The sequence below is a fragment of the Macaca nemestrina genome, chromosome 10, assembly GCF_043159975.1.
Source record: "Macaca nemestrina isolate mMacNem1 chromosome 10, mMacNem.hap1, whole genome shotgun sequence".
Taxonomy (NCBI): Eukaryota; Metazoa; Chordata; class Mammalia; order Primates; family Cercopithecidae; genus Macaca; species Macaca nemestrina.
This window is the reverse complement of record NC_092134.1, coordinates 60,708,074-60,726,978: the sequence shown is the minus strand read 5'-3', so window position 1 is coordinate 60,726,978 and position 18,905 is coordinate 60,708,074. Positions and strand designations below refer to the sequence as shown.

The window sequence follows — 18,905 nt, the reverse complement described above, 5'->3', positions numbered from 1 at the left end:
AGAATTTAATACATGCCAACTCAGTTCAGTTCATCATGAGATAAATGTTTGACTGAATGACCTACTTGAGGGAATAACTAATCTGGTTGTATTTTTAATTTAGTTTTTATATAGCAGGGACTTTAATTGCTTCTATGGCTAATATAACTCCAGTGAGTGCATAATTCTATTCATTTTCTTAGAGTCACATTTAGTTTCTAATCTAAATGCATTAACGACTTTATATTCTAATTTAAAATGCAGAAATAATCATACACTTGTATTCCTTTTCCCAACACTTTGGTCTTTTCCTGACATTTTCCTCTTTAAAAAAATTATATTACTAGCCATGCATAGAGGCACATAGTCAATAGTTATTTCTTCAAAGTATCTTAATTTTTACATAAGTATGCTTTTCTGAAGGTAATGTGATTTAATTTAATTTTTTTTCTTTGCAGTATAATTGGATCTCCCCCATTACTGCCAATAGTAGTTTTCTTATTGTGCGAGTATTGTTTACCTAATATTATACTGATTTCAGACACTTTTGTGTCTTCTATCAAAAGACATATGCCTACTGATTAGTTGTAGAGTACCTCTATTTTAACAGCCCAACTGTTTATTACAGTACAAGGGCTCGGTGAATATAGATTCCCATGGGCAACTAAGAACAATGCTTATTAAACTTATAATAATAAGCCTTATTATTTGCTAAACTGGAATTTCGTTTGCTGAATAGCCAACAAAAATATTTGCAGCTTCCAAAACATTTGTACTAAGACACAGTGAGTGTATTACACTGACAGATTGAGTATAAAATTCATCGCAATCATTGCCAACCACTACAAAGAAGAGATTTCCTTCACATTTTCCTAATGTAATGTAAGCATTCATACTATCACTAAGGGGAGTCATTCAACAGAACTAATATTTCCTTTTTGTTTATTTTTTCCCCTTGTGATTAAGGCTTAAGACTGATTCTATACATATAATTCACTCTATTTCAAAATAAAAATGAAAATAATTTATGTTAGTCTTCTAATGATACTGTGATAACATTAATTTAACATTGTGATAATTATGGTAAAATATGGAAGAATCAATATTGTTTCATTTTATGTATATATAATGAATATATATAAAGTATTTGAAACATAGGAAAATGAGAACTTTTATAGTTCAGAAGTTCTTGGCAATAACAGCAAAATTAAAAGCACACCCACATACATCCATGGGTTGAATAGCGGCCTCCGAAAGATGCCTCCAAATCCTAATCCCTATGTGTAAATGTGATTTTATTTAGAGGTAGGATTGTTGCACATGTAAAAAGTTATGGATCTCAGTATGAGATCATCCTAGGTTTAGAGAAACCTCTAAATCTGGTGATGAGTGTCCTTATAGGGGAAAAGTAGTCAGAGAGAGATACCGGGAGTAAGTCATGTAAATACAGAGGAGCACCAAGCATTGCTGGAGCCACCAGAAGCTGGAGAAAGGCATGGCTATATTTTCCCTTAGAGTCTTCAGGGGAAACTCACCATGGTTTTGAACTTCTGCTCTCAGAGCAGCGAGAGAATAAATTTCTGTAATGTCAAGCCACCAAGTTTATGGTAATTTGTTTTGGCAGCTCTAGAAAACTAATGCACACACCCTCAGTCTTTGCCTTGTATTCAAGCCTTGATGTATAATCAGTATTTTTGAGTTTTTTCCTTTTTTTGATGGAATATCAGGGAGGTATTGCAAATTAAATTTTTCACTTTAACGAACTTCATCCTTATTTTTACTTAAGATTTTCATTAAGAAAAGGAGGAATAAAAAATACTGAGGAAGCAGTTTCTTCTTGTTACTCACAAAATTAAGATAAAATTGTAATCATCAGCCAGTATAATATTATTTTTAACTGTATAGGGAAAAAATCATGGGAGTGATCCATTCCATGAAATAGAATAATATATGGAAATCTTCCTAAAATTCATATAAAAAAAAAAACCAAAACACCCATATTCGTTTTTCAGGATCTCTTTACTTAGAGTTTCTTCATTTTTTTTCTTTCTAATGACTCGAGATTCCATTTATAATTATGAAATCAAATAGAAAAAAACAAAGTGACATATTTAATTTTCATATATAAACCTTATTTTATCCTATTTAATAGATATTATATTTAATTTTCATATATAAATAAACTTTATTTTATTCTGAAATATACAGAGCAGGCATTCAACATGTACTGTTTACTCATTCTCTTCAGACATATGTAATGCCATAATCAATTACACATATATATGCATGTATACACCTTAAATATTTCAATTTTTTCACAAAATAATAAACAATGTCAACTCTTTTAAAATATATTTCTCAGGTATATCATCTCACAATGCAAAATGTCTGTTTTTGCCTAATTTGTAACTTTTTCATTCAATTATGCCATTCTCCTTTTTGCCAGAAGCTAGGTTATTTTATTTTGTTTTCAATAATTTTCTGTTACTTCATAAAATAGGAATAGATTCTTAACTATTTAAGTGAGTATCCTTTGTCAAATTTATATCAGTATTCCTTAAAATACACATATATATGAGATTCATCATGCATTTCACTGCTTTTCACATAAAAAGAAAACAGGAAGCTCAAAATACATTTCAGCAAAGTCATAGAATCTCGCACTGGATGTGAATAAGAAAATTTCTCTATTTTTAAAAAGTACAGCATTTTCTTATATAATGAATCAATTAAATACAACTATCAATTAAAGGCCTAGAGAATTATATTTTGAGCAATACACATAAACACACACACACACACACACAAGTAGCAAAATTTATTTTGGCCAAAATAAAATCCATTTTTGGTTGGGAAACTTCAATTGAGAAAAATGCAGTATTGTTCTACTCAAGGCAGCTTTATGGTTATGCCAAAAAACTCAGCAAAATGGCAATAATCAATTCTTTCCAGTCTGAGGAATCAGGCTTGTTAATCTCAGTGACCTTGACAGTGAATTAGAGATTAAGATAAACCACATTTGCACTGATTCCTCACATTTTTGGAAGTATTACATTGATGGATAAGATAAATCTCTGTAATTTTTCAACATTTGTGTGAAGAATACAAAAGATGATGACAATTGCTATAAATCATTCCTGAGCAACAAATGTTATTTGTCGAGGTGGAGCCTAATATAATCCAGTGGAACTTTCATAGACACTCAGACCTGGGTCGTGATTTGAATGAGGACAGTGCTTGTGTATTTGCTATAGTAACTAATGTTTCATTCTTATAATTTATCTTTCATCTTAACAAGTTAAGCTAAAGTGCTAATTCCCAATTATTGTGATTCAGACAACACCATTAATTTTTGTTTCTATAGTTAGACTTTATATGATAGCAGGTACTTAGATTTACAGTGCCCTGACCAGAGCTGAGTGAAGAAGCAGCTTAAATATTCATTGTCAGGATGGAGCAGATGAGTTAAAAAGCCATGGATAAGAGGCAGGTGATTATCAGGATACAATTTATCTCATCTTTAACACTGGAGTCTATAAATAGGGCAATTTATCAGCCATTTCACAACTTCTACTACAATTGTATACCTCTTAAGTACTAAATTATGTTATGCTCACAGAGCTGTTTATATTAGCAGCCTGCTGTTCACTGTTTTAGATTGAGCCATCATAGATATTTTAATTTTTCTACTTATAAAGCATTTTTAACTCTTATAGGTATAATTGATGCTGGATATATTGCACGAAAATCGCAAGGGTTCTAAGTTGTGAAATGTTAAATACCCAGCATTTAGGCTTTTCAGTAGGATGTGTTTAACATTGGACCATTAAAAAAAAAAGAAAAAAAAAAACCACTAGACAAGTCACGAATTTTCCTCTAATTATTTGCTTTTTTTCTTTACCTTTTTGTAGGTCTTTGTCATTTTTGCCTTTGTCATTCACACCAAAATTTTTGGCCTCTGTGAATTTCTCACTTGTGTTCTTTCTGTCTTTTTACTTTTCCTTTGATGTCTCCTTTTTGACCTTTTCTTTTTAATGTTATCTGGGCAACTCAGTTTCTTATGTTTTTGTGCTTTGGCAATTATATTTTATAAAGTGATCTTATAGCCCAGATACTTAACCTTCATCATCCCTCTTTCTGACCATCCAATTTTATTTCTGCAGAAATAATAGCAATTTTATATATGGAACTTAAACCTTTACAAAGTAATTTCATATATATTACTTAAACTTAGATAAAGTGAGTGTCCCTTTCAAAGTACGTTTACTTTAATTTTAAAAGCCAATTGAAAGGAGTACAGTTACTTTAAATCGTAATCTTTTGATAGATTCAGGCTGTTAAGAATTAAGATCCCTTGTCTCCCACCAGCAAGTCTTTCTTTTCATATAGAAAGAGCTGCATATGCCTCTTTGCAAACATGCAAAATTAAAATATTAAGGAGTATTGAACATCATTTTAGAATATATTCAGATAATTTTAAATACATGTGTTCTGTTCTTACCAGGTTTTTATTCTTCTAAGTTTCACAGGGCCTTTGCAGACTGTTTTTGAACTGCCTTTTCCTTTGTTTTGAGATTTTCCTATTTCTTTTGGTTATACTTAAGGTTCAGTGGGAACGCAAATGCTGTTTGGGCACAAGTGAGAGAGCTCCCTAGAAACAGAACCACCCTAGCTTCAGCATGAAAAGTGCCTAGCAAACAGCGTTGCTTCCTAGTGACCTTTCCACCCATCACTGGCTATGCATTTCACTTGGGATTCTGTCCCCTATTTGCTAGGGGGCATTGTAGAGATTTCTAGAAACCACATTCTTCCTGGTTGCCAGGGTTTTTGTGAATTTAGTGGTACTATATTTGATTGACAAGTATACTAGTAAAGTTAGGTGGGATTATAAAAGTGTATTTTATTACAATGCTTTAAACTTGAGACATATTATCAGTCAGGTTTTTCAATAAATTACTCATTCACTTTCAGTGAGATTCTTAGTTTTACTGGTGCTTTTTAAAAATTCCATTACTCATTTGGGAAAGATGGTTGTTACTCCATTTCAATAATAATAGTAATAAAAATAATGAGGAGGAGGAGACTCATCAAATACTGAGAACAATTTGCTGTTTTCCCAGCGCTGGGAGGTGCGCATTGTGGAGATAAAGCCCCTGCCGAACCCTTTATATACACCAGGCACTGTGCTAAGCACTGGACAGACATCTCATTTAATCATTGTAACAGTCCTGTAAGGAATTATTATCCCCTTTTTCCAGAAGGGGAAACTGACACATCGGTATAAAAAGTTGCTCATTCCTTCTAAACAGCTTTAGGTTTTATTCATGGTGGCTTTATTAGCAGCAGACAAGAGGCTAAAGAATGAGAATAGTAAGAAATGAGAATAGAGGACACTATGAACAAAGTCAAACTTTGTAAATGCAGGTTATTTTTCAGTTTGCTATGTCAAAGTCATGAATTGCCTGTTCCCAAAGAGGTAAAGGTATAAGCATTTGTAAGGCAGAACAAGATTTGGAATATTTTCAAGGAAGCCTCCACCAAAGCTTTTAATTTTCAGTTAGAGTAGGCAAACAATCTTTCAAATGAATGAATTAATTCTAAATTAATTGTTAGGCCTCACTCTAAATCAATGGCACGTATACTGCCACTGAAAGAATGAGGTGCTCTTAGAGAGGCTAGTGGTTTGAGAAATGTTTTACATTGTGTTTGAAAATAATTAAATCCACATTTCAGTGTTAATACAATCACTAATGAAAGAATCTTGTACTCACAGAGCAAGAAGGGACTGTAGAACTCATGTATTTAGCCCTGTCCAATTAGGGTAAAAAATGAAGCCCAAAGCAATGACCTTGACTTACCTGGATCTAGAGGCAGTTACTGGTCAAATTAGGTCCGCCAAAAACTTGCTTAGAAATAGACTTATGTCATAATTAAGTATCAAAATTCGTATTTTAAATATTGTTTTTTCTTTGGCAAGTATAATTTTCCTCTGTAAGGTATTTTAAATTTATCTCTACATATTATTCAATATCATTTTTATATATTGAATGTATTTTATTTTAATATTAACATAATTTATTTTTACAAATGAAATTATACATTTACTTATTTCCAAACTAATTATAAAAGTTATTAAATGATTTCCAAAATATATGAGCTTAAAAAAAGAAAGAGTAGTTACCTGTAATGACCAAACCCTGAGGCAGATGTTAAGATACTCATTTTTCCTTCAGTCTATTTTTCCTAAGAACATACACATTATGTTATTTTTGAAAACTTATGCAATGGTATTATACATATTATTCATTAATATGTGCATTATACCATATCTTTAGTATATTTTATTATATGACTAGATATTAATCTATATTATTCTCGGTTGCTATTTGCATGTTAACTTAAACCAGTGCCTTATTGTTGATATTTTAGTTGAGTTCAGATTTTCTACCACAAAGCAATGAAAACATTCACAGCAAAATCTTTGGAAATTGTCTTAATTATTTATTTTATCAATTCATTTCACTGTTTTTCATTTAATAACTAAAATACCAATTTACTATGATTTAGTTTCATTCGACTGTTTTTATGAATGAACAACATATTTTTCTCCCAAATTTGTTTGTTGAAATCCTAACCCCCAATATGATAGTATTAAGACGTAGGGTCTTTGGGAGCTAAATCACAGTGATGCTGAAGCCCTCACAAATGCGATTAAAAACCTCATGAAAGAAACCCCAGATTGCTTTTTTGCCCTGTTTCTGCCACGTGAGAATGCAAGAAGTCAGCAGTCTACAACCTGGCAGGAGGCCCTCACCAGAACCTGACCATGCTGTTACCCTAATCTCAGACTTATAGTCTCCAGTGCTGTGAGAAATAAATTTCGGTTGTTTATAAGCCTCCCAGCATATGGTACTTTGTTATAGCTGTTCAGACTAAGGCAGCCATTATTATTATTTAACTCAGTAAAACATTTTTCCTGAAAGATGTATGTCTTTATTTTTCCACCTACTTAATTTTTTAACTTTTCCTTCCACAGCATTTGCTTTGAGTAAGATAATAAAGTTAAATACATCACTAAAATATGAAAAGAAATTATTTCACAATGATACACTGAACTTCTATGCTTTCGAAAGTGTTATCATACAAATGAACTCTGTCACAATCCTATTTAAAATAAGAATGGAATAAACTATCAAACAAGTTACTCTAACTAGGTAATAATATCTGTAATGTCAGTATCCTAAAAAAGATAAAGGTATTTTATTTTGGCTAAGCATTACCCCGGGATTCACCTTGTGTGAAGGTAGCTAGGAGAGGCTAACTCACTGTTCGTGTTTATCGTGTATACCATACCTAGAGAAAAGCAAACACAGTTTTCCTTCCCAGATAATAAAATTCTATAAAGAATTTAATTCTCAGGCAGCATTGAAAGAGAAATGACTGTGGGAATTTTCACATTTTTATAAAGAATCTCCATGTTCACTAGGAGGGGCCCTCTCCTTGTAATGCTAATATCAAGAGTCTCACAGGACTCATTTGTACTGTTCATAAGTGTGGGTTCTGTGGGGTTTTTTTTAGCTCATGCTTTACAAACAAATGAACATTTTCATTTGTTTCTAATGACTTTGGTTTATACAAAGAGATCTTAAACTGTCCCCAGAGCAATCATTTTGCTGAAATGTTATTAGAACATCTTTACAAATTTAGCTACAAAAGGGGGTTTCATTAACAATGGAAGTCATTGGGAACCGAAGGCCCTTGACATATCCGGTGCTTACCAATCTTATTTCATTTATAGGCATGAGTAAAAATGATCTTGTGAACTTTACATTGATTCTTCATCTGCTGCATGGATAAAAAACATGAGTTGATGGGGTGAGAAGAGGTGCTACTTGTTCTCTTCTAAGGAGCCATATAAACCTGTGCAATTGTACTTCTTAGCAGCTGCTAATAGAGTCATTTCTTCCCTGATATTTTGGGGATTTGTAGCTGAGACTGAGAACTATTTTTCAATGGACCATCAACATGCTTTAAATTATATATGTAAACATATGTGTGTTTCATTTACATAGTAATGAAATTTCATCAAATTTGATATATCTGCTATGTGATGGATAGCCATTGAGAAGACTGAAACTTGACCAGCAGTTTTTTGTAAAGCATGTTCAAAGTATGCAGTCTTTCTCTTGATTTGAGGCTACAGACACAAATATAGAACCTGCCCTTGTTATAGGCAGCTTTGCCTTCAAAGACTTTCTTTGCCCCGTATTTGTGTCAGATTCCTTCAGGGTTGTCTGTCTGTTATTTTATCCATTTGTGTTAGATTCCTTCAGGGTGGCCTGTCTGTCATTTTATCCAATATTTTATTGCTGAGCGTCCTTTCAGAATCTCTTCTTCTTGCTCTGCGTATGACCAACTTGCCATACAGTAGCCCCTTAAATATACTGCTACTTTATATCCTTTTAACTCACCCAGAGGCTGTGTTTTAGCAAGTATCACTTCAATGCTGGTGAACACAGTGAATACTTATTTTCAGAAATCCAGTCTTTCCAACATCAAACATTTACCAAAGATGTCTGATTAAACTGTGGATTTTTTTAAAAAAAAGTAATTAAAAAAAAAGTTACAGGTAACATTTGTGTACAGTTCAACTCTCAGAAGATTATGTGCTGGATGCCTTGATATTACTCTGCAGCTCACTGGTTAGGCCCAGGGCATGGCAATGATACCCTCTTGAAGGGTATACAATTTTTAGTGTGATATCTGCAAGATGGTAGAGCAGGAAGCACTGGATTCTTCTTCCCCTGACAAACACAATGATTCAGCAACAATTAATGGGCAAATTCCCTTTGTGAGAAATCCAGAAACTAACTGAAATGTTCCTGTATCATTAGTGAGTGTAAAACCACTCATCAAAGCTAGTAGAGTGATTCAGGACGCACACTTATCAGAATCTCTACTCCCTAGCACACAGTCAAATAATCAGGAAGAGAATTCCTCCTCCCAGCTTCTCCCAGGGGATAAAAGAAGTAGATTCATGCATCCAGTATCTTACCATTTTCAAAGGTATCTCCAGAAGACTGGCTTCTGTCTTGCCTGCCTTGGAACTCTAAAAAGTCTAGCACAATCTAGCCATATGAGGGAGAATGGACGTGGTGGCTTGAGCTAGAGATGCCATTTTGTTTTCCCTTGTTCAGCACAGAGCAATGGGGAAAAAATATCCCAATTCTTGACAGCCTTTTAGAGAGGGAGAGATTTGATCTGTGCTTCCAGTGCTTCAATGTTTCTGGTGCTGCCCAAAGAATGAGCATTTGCTTTACTAGTCTTGGAGCTCTGACAGATCTGCCATAGCCTAGCTAGCTGGAGGAGGACAGAGATAGGAGTTTGGACTGGTAAATGTCAGAGATCTTGTCTACTGCTCAGCACAGAACAAATAGAGGGAAATTCCCAGCTCTTGGCTTCCCCATGGGGAGGGAAAGAGTTGATCTGTGCATCCAGTGCTCAAACTTCTCTGGGGCACCCCAACGAATTAACATCCTACTTCTCAGTCTTGGCGTTCTGATGGGTCTGATGCAGGCTAGCCACCGAGAGAACAGAAACAGTGGCTTGAACTGTTAAGACACTGCAGCTTCTCCCCAGCTCAGCACAGAGCAAGCAGACACAACCACAGCTGCCTGCTTCTCCCTGGGAATAAAGACGGTAGAGGTTCCCAGAGTCTCTAGCCAGGCTATTGGGTGAGTATCTTCTTCTGTACAAGGCCAGTTTGTGAATTCGGAGAAGTAATTGATTAATGTGTAGACAGAAACTGATAGAAAAAAAAATAAGAATCTAGGAAAGATGTCCCAAACAAAGGAACAAGATAAAACTTCAAAAGTTGATCATAATGAAACATATGATTTACCTGACAGATAATTCAAAATAACTATCATAAAGAAGATCCCTGAAGTCAAGAGTACAGTGCATTAAAAAATGATAATTTAAACAAGGAGATATAAAACATTTAAAAGTACTAAACAGGTAATGAAGCTGAAGTACACAATAACTTAACTGAAAATCTACTATTAATAGAAGGGTTAAACAGCAGATCCGATTCATGAAGATGGATTGATCAGCAACCTTAAAGACAAGTATTTAAAAATTTACTTAGAAGGGCAAAAATGTAAAACAATGAAAAGAAGTTAAGAAAGCTTAAGGGACTTTTGGGATACCAGCAAGTGAACCAATATATATTACATCATGGAAGTCCAAGAAGCAGAAAATACAATGACTAGAGAGCTCTTTCAAAGATATAATGGCTGAAAACTTCACAAATCTAGAGAAGGAAATGGACATTCAGAAGCAAAAAGCCCAAGCACCCCAAATAAAGTGACCTTAAGGAAATGTACACCAATACACATTATAATCCAAGTGGCAAAAGTATAAAAGAGAATTTTGAAAACAGCAAAAGGAAGGTGACTTGGCACTTGCTAAGGAACAGTTGTAGAAATATCAAAAGATTTTTCAGCAGAAATCTTGCAAGCTAGAAGGAAGTGGAATGATATATTCAAAATGCTGAAAGGAAAAAGAAAATTGTCAAGCAAGAATATTATACAAGCAATAATGTCATTTACAAATAAAAGAAAAACAATGATTTTCTCAAACAAAAGTTAAGTGAGGTCATCACCAGCAGACTTGCCTTAAAAGAAATGCTAAAGGAAATTCTTCAAGTTGAAATAAAAGGATGCTAAACAGCAACAAAATAGCCTAAGAAAGTATGAAGCTCATTGGTAAAAATCAACATATAGATAAATACAAACACTTTATTACTGTAATGGTGGTGGGTAAATAATTTTTAATTCTAGTATAAAATTTAAATGACAGAAGTATTAAAATCAGTATGACTAAAACATATTAAAAGGTACACAATATGAATAGATACAAATTGTGAAAACAATAACAGTGTGAGGACAGGAGTTAAACTGTGGAGTTTTTGTGTGCGTTTACGCTTAAGTTGTTATCAGCTTAAAATAGACTGTTATATGTATACATCAAGGTAAGCACACTAATAAAGCCACAGAAGTTACACAAAAGAGAGGGAAAAACAAATCACAGCATATCAATATAAAAATTCAAAGAAAGGAACATGGCAAGTGAGACAAAGACAGGAAAAAAAAACTACGAGACCAATAGAAAACAATTTTGTTAAAATGACAAAAACAAATTCTCCTCTATCAATATTACTATAGATATAAATGGATTAAACTTCCCAATAAAAAAAAAAGTGGCTGAATGTATTAACAAAGCAAGACCTAACTGTGTAGTGTCTATAAGAGTCTCACTTTAGCTTTAAGGACACATATAGGCTGAGAGTGAAGGGATGGAAAAAGATACTCTGTGCAAATGGAAAACTAGAAGAAATGTGTAGCTATGTTTATATCAGACAAAAAAGACTTTAAGTCAAAAGCCATCACAAAACAAAGAAGAGCACTATATTATAATAAAAGTGTCAAACCACTGGAATGATATGACAAATTATAAACATATATACATTCAACATTAGAGCACCTAAATATATAAAGCCAATATTGACAGAACTGAAGGGAGAAATAAAAAGCATTAAAAATAGTGGAGATTTCAGTATTCAACTTTTAATAATAAATAAAATATCCAGACAAAAGATCAATAAGGAAAGAGAGGGCTTACCACGCTATAAACCAAATGGACTTAACAGACATACACAGAATATCATACCCTACGACAACAGAATATACACTCTTCTCAAGCACACTTAGAACTTTCTCCAAGTTAGATTACATGTTAGGTCGTAAAACAAGTCTTAACAAATTTAAGAAGTTTGAAATTATATCACATATTTTTACTCAACAAAATGAAGTGAAACTAGAAATCAATAGCAAAAAGAAAACGAAAAAATTACAAATATGCAGATTAAGCAAGACACGTTTGAACAACAATTGGGTCAAGAAGAAATCCAAAAGGAAAGTAAAAAGTACATCAACACAAACAAAAATGAATGCACAATGAATGCACATCGTAATGAAACTTACGGGATACAGTAAAAGCAGAACTAAGAGGGAAGTTTATTGCGATAAATACCTATATTTATAATGACCTGAAACTACCTTTACACCTCAAGGAGAGAGAAAAAGAAGGACAAACTATCCACATAGTTAGCAAAAGGGAGGAAATAACAAAGATAAGAACAGAAAAAAACAGAATAGAAAACAGAAAAACAATAGAAAAAATCAGACAAGATAAAATTGATAAATCTTAAACTAGATTAGTTTAAAAAGAGAGAAGACTCAAAAAGAGAAATGAAGGAGTAGATATTACAACTGATGCCACAGACATAAAAAGGATCAAAAGAAACTACTATGAACAATTATATGCCAACAAATGAAATAATAAAAAAAATGGACATGCTCCTACAAAATGTAGCCTATCAAGACTAACCAATGAAGAATTGGCAAGTCTGTACAGATCTATAACTGGGATGGAGATTGAAAACCAAAAACCTCTCAACAAAGAAAAACCTAGGAGTAGATGACTTCACTGAAAGGTGAATTCTACCAAACATTTAAAGAATCCTTCAATCCTGAAATTTTCAAAAGAAATTGATGAGGAACACTTCCAAACTTATTTTACCAACATCACCCTGGTAGCAAAGCCAGGCGAAGACATCACAAGAAATGAAAACTACAGGTAAATACCCCTATGCAGAAATCCTCTACAGAATGCTAGCAGCCTGAAACCAATAGTACATTAAGGGATAATACACCATGACTGGCTGGTATTTATCTCTGAGGTGCGAGGATGCTTCCACATACAAAAATCAATTACTGTTACATACCGCATTATTAGAATAAAGGATAAAAATCACATGATCATCTCAATAAATAAAAAGCACTGACAAAATTTAACATCCTTTCATGATAAAAACAAATTCTCAACAAATAAATAAGGAATAAAAGAGAAGTGCCTCAGTGTTATTAAGGCCACATATGAAAAGCCTGCAGTTAACATTATATTCAATGGTGAAAAATTGAAAGCTTTTCCTCTATAACCAAGAACAAAATCAGAATACCTCCTTTAACCACTTGTTTTAAACACAATACTGGAAACCTTAGCCAGAGAAAATAGGGATGAAAAAGAAATAAAAGGCATCCTAATTTAAAAGAGAGAAGTAAAATTGTCCCTGTTTGCACAAGACATGATCTTATGTATTGAAATCCCTAAAGTCCCCACCAAAAAACTGTTAGAACTAATAAATTCAGTATATTTTCTTGATATAAAATCAACACACAAAAATCAGTAGTGTTTCTCTACACTAACAATAAACTATCTGAAAAATAACTCAGGAAAGCAATCCCATTTACAACAGCACCAAAAAATAAAATAGGCTGGGCATGGCGGCTCATGCCTGTAATCTCAACACTTTGGGAGGCCAAGGTGGGAGGATCACTTGAGGCCAGGAGTTTGATACCAACCTGGGAAACAGAGAGGGACCCCATCTCTATGAAAAAAAAATATATATAAATAAACTTTCAAAAGAATAATATACTTAGAAATAAGCTGAACTAAGGAAGTGAAAAATGTGTGTACTAAAATCCATAAAACATAGATGAAAGAAAATAAGACAAATGGAAAGCCATCTGATGTTCATGGATTGGAAGAATTAATATTTTAAAATTGTAATACTATCCAAAGCAATCTACAGATTCAATGCAATTTCTATCAAAATTCCAATGACATTTAAAAAATTCTATAATTCAGATGGAACCACAAAAGACTACTTTAATAGCCAAACCTATCTTGAGAAAGGAGAACAGTGCTAGAGAAATCATACTTGCTAATTTTAAAATATATTACAAAGCTACGGTGGTCAAAATAATATGGTACTATAATAAAGACAGACATATACACCAGTTAAACAGAATATAAAGCCAAAAATAAATTCACAAATATATGCTGAACTGCTCTTCAACAATGGGCGACAAATATACACAATAGGAAGATGATAGTCTTTTCAACAAATTGTTCTGGGAAAGCTGGATATCCACATGTAAAAGAAATAATGAAATTGGACCTTTGTTATATACCAGACACAAAAATCAATTCAAAATGAATTAAAGACTTAAATGGGATCCCAAACTGTAAACTTCTTAAAGAAATCTTAGGGGAAAACTTCATGACATTGATCTTGGCAATGATTTCATGGATATGACATCAAAAGCATAGGCAGCATAAAAATAAATTGTGGAATTGCATCAAACTAAAAAGCAGAGCAAAGGAAACAATCTACAAAAGTAAAAAGGCAACCTACAGAATGGGGAAAATATTTGCAAACCATATACCTGAAAAAGGGTTTATCTCCAAAATATATAAGACACTCCTTCAACTCAACAGCAAAACTATATACACATATATAGGTTTTTTGTTTTGTCTTGTTTTTGAAATGGTGCCTTTCTCTTATTGCCCAGGCTGGAGTGCTGTGGCGCCATCTAGGCTCAGTGCAAGCTCCGCCTCCCGGGTTCACGCCATTCTCCTGCCTCAGCCTCCTGAGTAGCTGGGACTATAGGCGCCCGCCACCACACGCCTGGATAATTTTTTGTATTTTTAGTAGAGACAGGGTTTCACCGTGTTAGCCAGGATGGTCTCGATCTCCTGACCTCGTGATCCGCCTGCCTCGGCCTCCCAAAGTGCTGGAATTACAGGCATGAGCCACTGCGTCCGGCTGCAAAACAATATTAATCTGATTACAAAAAGGGGTAAGGATTTGAAAAGTCTTTTCTCCCCAGATGACACAGACATGGCCAACAGGTATATGAAAAAAAGTCACTAATCACCAGGAAAATGCAAATCAAAATCACAATGAAATATCACCTCACACTCAGGATAACTATTATCAAAAAACAAAACACAGCAAATGTTGTCAAGGTTGTGGAGAAATCAATACCCCTCCACACTGCTGATGGGAATGCAAAATAGTGCAGCTGCTATGGTAAACAGTATGGAATGTTCTCAAAAAACTAAAAATAGAACTACAATATAATCCAGCATCTCATTTGTGTATATTTATCTAAAAGAATTGAAATCAAGATATCAAAAACATATTAGCATTCCCAAGTTTGTTACAGCAATATTCACATTAGCCATGATGTGGAAACAATGTAAATGTTCAACGGATGGGTAAAGGAAATGTAGTGTATACATACGATGAAATACTATTCAGCCTTTACAAAGAAGGACGTTTTTCAATATTGACAATATTGATGAACCTGGAGGACTTTATGCTCAGTGAAAGAGACAGTCACAGAAAGACAGATAGGATTCCACTTATATGAGATATTTTAAAAAGTGAAGCTTATGAAATTAAAGAGTGGAATGATGGTTGCCAGGGGCTGGGTACTTTTACAGGTAACTGTAGTATATGGCACCGGTATAGTATGTGGTACTCAAGTGCTTTCCAGGCAACATAGTTTAGTGTATTCTGTTACATATTTTTCTATATTTCTACGTGCCTTTTCTTCTTGAACATTGATATTGGAGGTTGGTTCTATACGTGATAAAAATCCTGACTTAAGGGGCTTTATCCCTATATTCTCTCTGGTATATTGACAGCTTAATAAATATATCTTAGAAAGTAAACTGTTACTATAATATCATGCTTAACATTGAGGAAATGTACATTGATTGGTGGGTTAGTGATTTCACTAGATATTTTATTGATTTTTTCTTGCAAGTTTTTATTCACTCTTTTGGCAAAAGTAGGGCAATAATGCAGTGTTGTGCTCTGCAACCTGTAATATGTGGAGGAAAAGACCCACCCTCTTTTATAGCTGTTGATTTAAGTTATTAAAGATGGAGGCATCTCTGTAATCTTAACCAGAACTGAGCACATCCTTCAAAATGTGGTGACAATGCCTTCCTTAGTGATTTCAGGGATGCCCTGTGTCAAGCTGGTCATAAACACAGCAGAGAGAACATGTCACCAGTAATTGAGAAGGCTTTTGTTAGTACTTTCCACAGGGCTTGCAGGGCTGAGATGGAAAACAAGAGAAAGATGTGAAGCTCTTTAATGGTTTATTCTATGTCTGTATTCCTTTTGTTTCATTAAAAACAAATCAAACAAAATGCTTTCTAATGCCACAAAGCAAAAGGGCTTCAGTTAACCAAATTAAAGTAACTTTTCCCCAAATACTTTATTTGTTGAAAAAGACAGAAGAAGTTTAGCCTTTTCTGGGAACATGAATTTTGTATGATACTTTCTTAGAATTCTACACACCTGGTATAGTGCCACAATATCCTGATTGTAGCCCTTCTTAGCTGCTTAACAAAATGAGATTCAGATTATCTCACTGGCAGTCATTCACACAATTCTTCCTGTTCTCCAAATACTCCTTTAATCATAACAGTATTTTAATCATCAAGGTCCTAAATCTTTAAAAGGCATTGTTTGCTTTTGTTATCCAGAAAAAGCAGTATATAACTGCCACATTCAAATTATTAATGAGATGTTTGATAGTAGATGAGTGAATGTTGAAAAAAAGCAAAATTAAATTTTGAAACCTTAAAAAAAAGTATTGGAGCATTTTTCAGAGAAGCATATTAAAAAGTCAATAAATGTAGGGTACATACCAAAACTTAAAGAAATAATATTTAGTAAGAAAAATCACTCTGACAAAGTAGGGATGAAAATTTAAAACTTATGAATAGCCAAGTCTAATTAAATTTACTGTTTCCCACTATAATATTGCATTTCAGATCAAAGTCAAATTTTAGTATATTTTAAGTTATTTTATAAACATAAGAAAAAATAACTTTCTACTTATGTTTTGGTATCTGTTTATTACCTATATTTATAATCTTCTAGGTCTCCAAAATTTGGAGAGTTGCTTGAGAAAATTACTTATAAAGTTATCTAAGAATTTAAGAGAAAATGTTTCTGTTCTATCCAGATTAATTAGTCTCCTCAGCTGGTACTTTCTTGACATTCTTGGGTCTACCAATTATGAGAGCAAAATCTTTGTGTAATAAACATATTAAAGTTGGTGAAAAGATAAAGTGCCTTATTTTCATGGGTTTATGAAGCCTTTATGTTACTATTTTTGTTTAAGTATAGTAAAGAGTAGAAATAATAATTATGTTCAAAACTACCTTTGAATAAAATGCATTATTCATTCAGTGAGAAATATTTTGAAAATATTATTACTATGTAGTATTCTGTTTCAGGTAAAATCTAATTAGCAAAATAATCTTTTAAAAAACTGACTGTAGTAAAGCAAAATCTGTCTTTATTTTCAATACTGTTAAGCTTTTAATTAATAGAAAACCACCATGGGTTGCTTCTTTAGAATACCACTAAATGTTAGAGACATCGTATACTGTACAGGAGTGTCACTACTGGATGAGGATGTCTGGGAATTCATATGGATGAAATTCCATTCCACCACAGCAGTTTCTGAGAAGAAAATATTATTGGAAGCCTTAACTTGCAGTGATGACAGAAATTTATTAAATAGGTAAGTCAACTGATTTTCTAAATTTGTTTCTGTAACAAAAGTATTCTGTGTTAATCAAATTGCTCTGAAATTGCTTTTATTTACTTGAATATATGTTAGTTATTTTAAAATACATCTTCCTAAAGGTGAGAAAAACTGCCATGTTAAAGACTAAAGCTACTTGATTTCAGAGGTTATATCTTTTAATGACTAATTATTTTATATAATTTATATATGTTTAAGAAAATATTTCATTATAAAAGGAAGTGTTTAGTGTTTTAAAGGAGAATTTGCATCATCAAACCAGAATTGTGATTTGTCCTTCCACAAGATTTTTTTAGAGTTTAATGTTTTTAATTAAAATACCATGAGTTTGATCCTCTCTCTTTTATAAACGAATGTGTTCTATTTATAAATTTGCATTATTAAAGATTGCACTAGACTATTCTTTTGAAGAATATGACAAACTAGGTCCTAAAATTTTAGTAAGATTATAAAAATGTTTAAGTTATTGGACTAAAAATTTTTACAAAATTCTATCTTTGTAGGCTTCTAAATCTGTCACTGAATTCTGAGGTGGTGCTGGATCAAGATGCAATTGATGTCATAATCCATGTAGCTCGAAATCCACATGGCCGAGACCTTGCCTGGAAGTTTTTCAGAGATAAATGGAAGATACTAAATACCAGGTAGACATAAGAATTCTTACTTGAATGAGTAAATTAAAGCTGAAATATGAAGAATAAAGGCCCAAGTTTTGTATTAAAGCTAAGATCCATGCAATAGGATTAGATTTTAAAATACTCAACCAAGACGAATATTGCCACTCCTGTGAAACTCAAAATTACTTTTTAAATTCTATAATATATTTCCTTTATTAAAATTGATAACCTTAATTAATTATATGTGCAAACATTTGGAGTAAAAAAGGTTTAACTCAGCAACTTTCCTGGAAAATCTATCAAACTGTCCAAAGTTGAAGACACTGTATCATAAAACCCCTATATCTTGAATATGTTATAGAAATGATTTATAAATACAGTGCTATTATAAAAATAAAACTTTAATTACTTCCGTATAATTGTTTTAAATTTTCTTTAAATATAAATATCTTAAAATACCTGAATAAAACCATGATATAGAGAAGTAATATTAATCATTTGAATCATTGTATAATTCCACTTGCAGTAAAATTTATTCCCAGGACATCTTGTTTCATGGTTAGAATTCTTTAGCCTCAAATTTATAAGATATTTCATTATGCATTTAAATATATTATAATACACGCTAATTTATTACTCTGATCATCTCTATGGCCTATTAAAATTCAATTTATTATAAAGCGTGTAAATGCTGCTTTTTTTTTTTTAACTTCAATGATCCCAGACAGTACGCAGACCTATTGTTCTGTCTCTGAAAAGCTAGTGT

General features: G+C 32.9%; 1 protein-coding gene across 3 annotated transcripts in view; it reads left to right on the top strand.

The window, feature by feature from the left end:
* Positions 1-18,905, top strand: part of LOC105473361 (thyrotropin releasing hormone degrading enzyme) — a 428,124-nt gene that overhangs the window by 392,657 nt on the left and 16,562 nt on the right. For all 3 annotated transcript variants that reach the window (XM_011727150.3, XM_011727148.3, XM_011727149.3), the window contains exons 16-17: positions 17,331-17,498; positions 18,026-18,166. In XM_011727150.3, the coding sequence (XP_011725452.1) occupies positions 17,331-17,498; positions 18,026-18,166 (309 nt within the window). The remainder of the gene's footprint in view (positions 1-17,330; positions 17,499-18,025; positions 18,167-18,905) is intronic.